The sequence below is a fragment of the Pseudochaenichthys georgianus genome, chromosome 18 (assembly GCF_902827115.2).
Source record: "Pseudochaenichthys georgianus chromosome 18, fPseGeo1.2, whole genome shotgun sequence".
NCBI classification, from domain to species: domain Eukaryota; kingdom Metazoa; phylum Chordata; class Actinopteri; order Perciformes; family Channichthyidae; genus Pseudochaenichthys; species Pseudochaenichthys georgianus.
The window spans coordinates 1-4,941 of NC_047520.1; the positions used below are offsets into that span (position 1 = coordinate 1).

The 4,941-nt window shown below is 48.2% G+C and overlaps 1 protein-coding gene across 1 annotated transcript; it reads left to right on the forward strand.

Moving 5' to 3' along the window:
- Positions 1–3: 3 nt before the first annotated feature.
- LOC117463643 (fibrinogen C domain-containing protein 1-like) lies at positions 4–2,965 on the forward strand (the record flags this gene model as incomplete). Its single annotated transcript, XM_034105987.1, has 3 exons — positions 4–79; positions 822–1,001; positions 2,320–2,965. Coding segments are annotated over 3 exons (510 nt in total), but the record flags the coding sequence as incomplete, so codon positions are not given.
- Between the last annotated feature and the right edge of the window lie 1,976 nt (positions 2,966–4,941).

A 4,941-nucleotide genomic window follows, 5' to 3' on the forward strand; every position in this document is an offset into this window, starting at 1 on the left:
GACGGCTCGGTGAATTTTTTCAGAGACTGGGCGGCGTACAGAGACGGGTTCGGAAAAACTACCGGAGAGCACTGGCTAGGTGTGACACACACACACACACACACACACACACACACACACACACACACACACACACACACACACACACACACACACACACACACACATAGTGGACAGGAAGCACCTCGAGATGACAGTGTTCAAAATGGTGTTTTTTTTCTCAAAATATCGACATTTTCTCCAAATTCTGACTTTTCTAAACATGAGAACTCTCCCTGGTCCCCGGCTCGAGCTCCAGCTCTGATCCATGTGTCTGGATCCTCTCCTGAGGGAAGGAGTCATCACATACAGAGACTAGTTCCTGAGCAGAGTCCTTCACATGCTGATATCAAGAGAGGGAGTCACACAGTCACAAGATGGAGGAACAGAAAGCAGTATTCAATGTTTACTTCAGATTAGCTCCACGTCAGAAATGAGCATGCTTGATGTCTCTCTCCTTAATGAGCATGCTTGATGTCTCTCTCCTTAATGAGCATGCTTGATGTCTCTCTCCATAATGAGCATGCTTGATGTCTCTCTCCATAGTGAGCATGCTTGATGCCTCTCTCCATAATGAGCATGCTTGATGTCTCTCTCCATAATGAGCATGCTTGATGTCTCTCTCCATAGTGAGCATGCTTGATGCCTCTCTCCACAGAGGCTGAGTCATCATGTTCATCACAGAGCTATCATCTGCCTCAAGCAGTCTGATGCTCTTCTGGGTCATCACACATCCTGTCATGTTCACAGCTGCAGTATAAGTGTTATTATTATACCACCAGGTCTCCAGAGGATGTTCTCCCTCTGCGGAGCGGGGGGGTACGAGCTGCGTATCGACATGGCCGACTTCGACAACGCCACGGCCTTCGCTCTGTACGAGGACTTCTCCGTGGGGAGGGACTGCGTGAACCCCGAGGAGGAGGGGTACCCCCTGAGCCTGGGGGGGTACTCCGGCTCTGCAGGTACTACTGAAGTACTATAGTACTATACTACAGTTAGCATGTAGCGTTAGCATTAGCAGTGTGTTCTCTGTGCAGGCGACTCCCTCCTGAGGCATGCTGGGATGCAGTTAGCATGTAGCGTTAGCATTAGCAGTGTGTTCTCTGTGCAGGCGACTCCCTCCTGAGGCATGCTGGGGTGCAGTTAGCATGTAGCGTTAGCATTAGCAGTGTGTTCTCTGTGCAGGCGACTCCCTCCTGAGGCATGCTGGGATGCAGTTAGCAGTAGCGTTAGCATTAGCAGTGTGTTCTCTGAGTAGGCGACTCCCTCCTGAAGCATGCTGGGATGCAGTTAGCAGTAGCGTTAGCATTAGCAGTGTGTTCTCTGTGCAGGCGACTCCCTCCTGAAGCATGCTGGGATGCAGTTAGCAGTAGCGTTAGCATTAGCAGTGTGTTCTCTGAGTAGGCGACTCCCTCCTGAAGCATGCTGGGATACAGTTAGCAGCAGCATTAGCATTAGCAGTGTGTTCTCTGTGCAGGCGACTCCCTCCTGAAGCATGCTGGGATACAGTTAGCAGCAGCATTAGCATTAGCAGTGTGTTCTCTGTGCAGGCGACTCCCTCCTGAGGCATGCTGGGATGCAGTTAGCAGCAGCGTTAGCATTAGCAGTGTGTTCTATGTGCAGGCGACTCTCTCCTGAAGCATGCTGGGATGCAGTTAGCAGCAGCGTTAGCATTAGCAGTGTGTTCTCTGTGCAGGCGACTCTCTCCTGAAGCATGCTGGGATGCAGTTAGCAGCAGCGTTAGCATTAGCAGTGTGTTCTCTGTGCAGGCGACTCCCTCCTGAGGCATGCTGGGATGCAGTTAGCAGCAGCGTTAGCATTAGCAGTGTGTTCTATGTGCAGGCGACTCTCTCCTGAAGCATGCTGGGATGCAGTTAGCAGCAGCGTTAGCATTAGCAGTGTGTTCTCTGTGCAGGCGACTCTCTCCTGAAGCATGCTGGGATGCAGTTAGCAGCAGCGTTAGCATTAGCAGTGTGTTCTCTGTGCAGGCGACTCCCTCCTGAAGCATGCTGGGATACAGTTAGCAGCAGCATTAGCATTAGCAGTGTGTTCTCTGTGCAGGCGACTCCCTCCTGAGGCATGCTGGGATGCAGTTAGCAGCAGCGTTAGCATTAGCAGTGTGTTCTATGTGCAGGCGACTCTCTCCTGAAGCATGCTGGGATGCAGTTAGCAGCAGCGTTAGCATTAGCAGTGTGTTCTCTGTGCAGGCGACTCCCTCCTGAGGCATGCTGGGATGCAGTTAGCAGCAGCGTTAGCATTAGCAGTGTGTTCTCTGTGCAGGCGACTCCCTCCTGAAGCATGCTGGGATGCGCTTCACCACCAGGGACCGGGACCAGGACCAGTCAGAGAACAACTGTGCGTCGTACTATCAGGGTGCCTGGTGGTACAGGAACTGCCACACCTCCAACCTGAATGGCCAGTACCTATCGGGAGGCCACGCCTCCTACGCTGACGGGGTGGAGTGGTCCAGCTGGACCGGCTGGCAGTACTCGCTGCGCTTCACCGAGATGAAGATCCGCCCCAAGAAACCCTAACTCTGGCCTCTGACCCCGATCCTCTGACCCTGACCTCTCTGACCTCTGACCCCGATCCTCTGACCCTGACCTCGCTGACCTCTGACCCCGATCCTCTGACCCTGACCTCGCTGACCTCTGACCCCTCTGAATAGTGATGAACCCCCCCTGGTAGACGTGATCATATCTCAGGAAGATCTGCTTTATATTTGAAATGTTTTTTAGCAAATCAAAAAATGAAGAATGAACCCCCCCCCCTAAAGTCACTGAGGACTCTAAACGCTGACCTTTGACCCCCCTGTGCAGCAGCTGACCTGTGACCCCCCTGTGCAGCAGCTGACCTGTGACCCCCCTGTGCAGCAGCTGACCTTTGACCCCCCTGTGCAGCAGCTGTGTTTATATCATGTTTTCTGATGAAGATCCATTAAACAGTTTCTGAACGTCCCGCCTCCTGTCACTCATCTCAATCAATCAATCAATCAATGTTTATTTATATAGCCCAATATCACAAATGTTACATTTGTCTCAGTGGTCTTCACAGTGTGTACAGAATATCAGTATGACAATACGACACCCTCTGTCCTTAGACCCTCACATCGTACAAGGAAAAACTTCCAAAGAAAACCCAGTTTAAAGGGAAAAATGGGAGAAACCTCAGGGAGAGCAACAGAGGAGGGATCCCTCTCCCAGGACGGACAGACGTGCAATAGATGCCGTGTGTAAATTGAAAAGATAATACATTTGCAACATAGGTAGTCCAAATGTTTGGAAATGCATGTGTGTATAATAGGAAGATGAATCCACGAGGATATCCATCCAGGACCTATGATCCAGGACCACAGCCACGACTCAAGATCCAGCGCTCGCGATCCAGGACACAGGACCGCAGGATCATCCATGACTCCGGATCCCAGCGTATATAGACACCAAAAAGAAAGACATTTGGGGAAGCTGGGTTAATCGGAACATGAGTGTACACGGGTATAGACAGAGAGAAGGAAGAAGTAAGATGTCCCCGACAGACTAAGCCTATATCAGCAAAACTAGGGGCTGAATCTAATCAGCCCTAACTATAAGCTTTATCAAAAAGGAAGGTCTTAAGCGCACTCTTAAAAACGGATAGGGTGTCTGCCGCCCGAACACAAACTGGAAGCTGATTCCACAAATGTGGAGCTTGATAAGAAAAGGCTCTGGCTCCCATTGTACTTTCAGAGACTCTAGGAACAACCAACAACCCTGCATTCTTGGAACGCAATGCCCTAGTAGGACAGTAGGGTATAATGAGTTCTTTAAGGTAAGATGGCGCCTGCCCATTAAGGGCTTTGTAGGCGAGAAGAAGAATTTTAAATTCTATCCTGTGTTCTATAGGGAGCCAGTGTAAGGCAGCCAGAACAGGAGTAATGTGGTCCCTTTTCCTAACTCTGGTTAGTACACGAGCCGCAGCATTTTGAATCAGCTGAAGCGACTTGATTGACTTCTTGGTACTCCCTGATAATAAAGAGTTACAATAATCCAGCCTAGAAGTAACAAATGCATGGACTAGTTTCTCTGCATCGTTTTGAGGCAAGATATGCCTGATTTTTGCAATGTTACGTAGATGGAAGTAGGCGGTCCTTGAAATTGATTTTATGTGGGCGTTAAAGGATAAATCCTGATCAAATATAACACCAAGATTCCTTACAGTCTCACTGGAGGCCAAATTAATGCCATCCATAGTTAGTATGTCTTTAGATAATTTGTTTCGTAGATTCTTCGGGCCAAGTACAATAACTTCAGTTTTGGTCGTGTTTAACATCAAAAAGTTTAAGGTCATCCACGTTTTTAAGTCCTTAAGGCAGTCTTGAATTTTATTTAGATGATTAATTTCATCAGGCTTGATTGATAAATATAGTTGAGTATCATCCGCATAGCAATGAAAGTTTACAGAATGATTCCTTATAATATTGCCTAACGGAAGCATATATAATGTGAACAAAATAGGTCCGAGCACTGAGCCCTGTGGCACTCCATGGCTAACTTTGGTTTGCGTGGAAGATTCATCGTTAACACGTACAAACTGAGAGCGTTCAGATAGATAGGACCTAAACCAGCCTAAAGCAGTTCCCTGTATGCCAACTAAGTGCTCTAGTCTTTGCAATAGGATATCATGGTCGATAGTATCAAATGCAGCACTAAGATCGAGCAAAACAAGAATAGAGACAAGTCCCTTGTCTGAGGCTATTAGAATATCATTTGTGACTTTAACCAGAGCTGTCTCTGTGCTATGATGTGTTCTAAAGCCAGACTGAAAGTCTTCAAATAAATCATTGTTTTTTAAGTAATCACACAACTGTTTTGCGACCGCTTTCTCAAGAATTTTTGAGAGGAACGGAAGATTAGAAATAGGTCT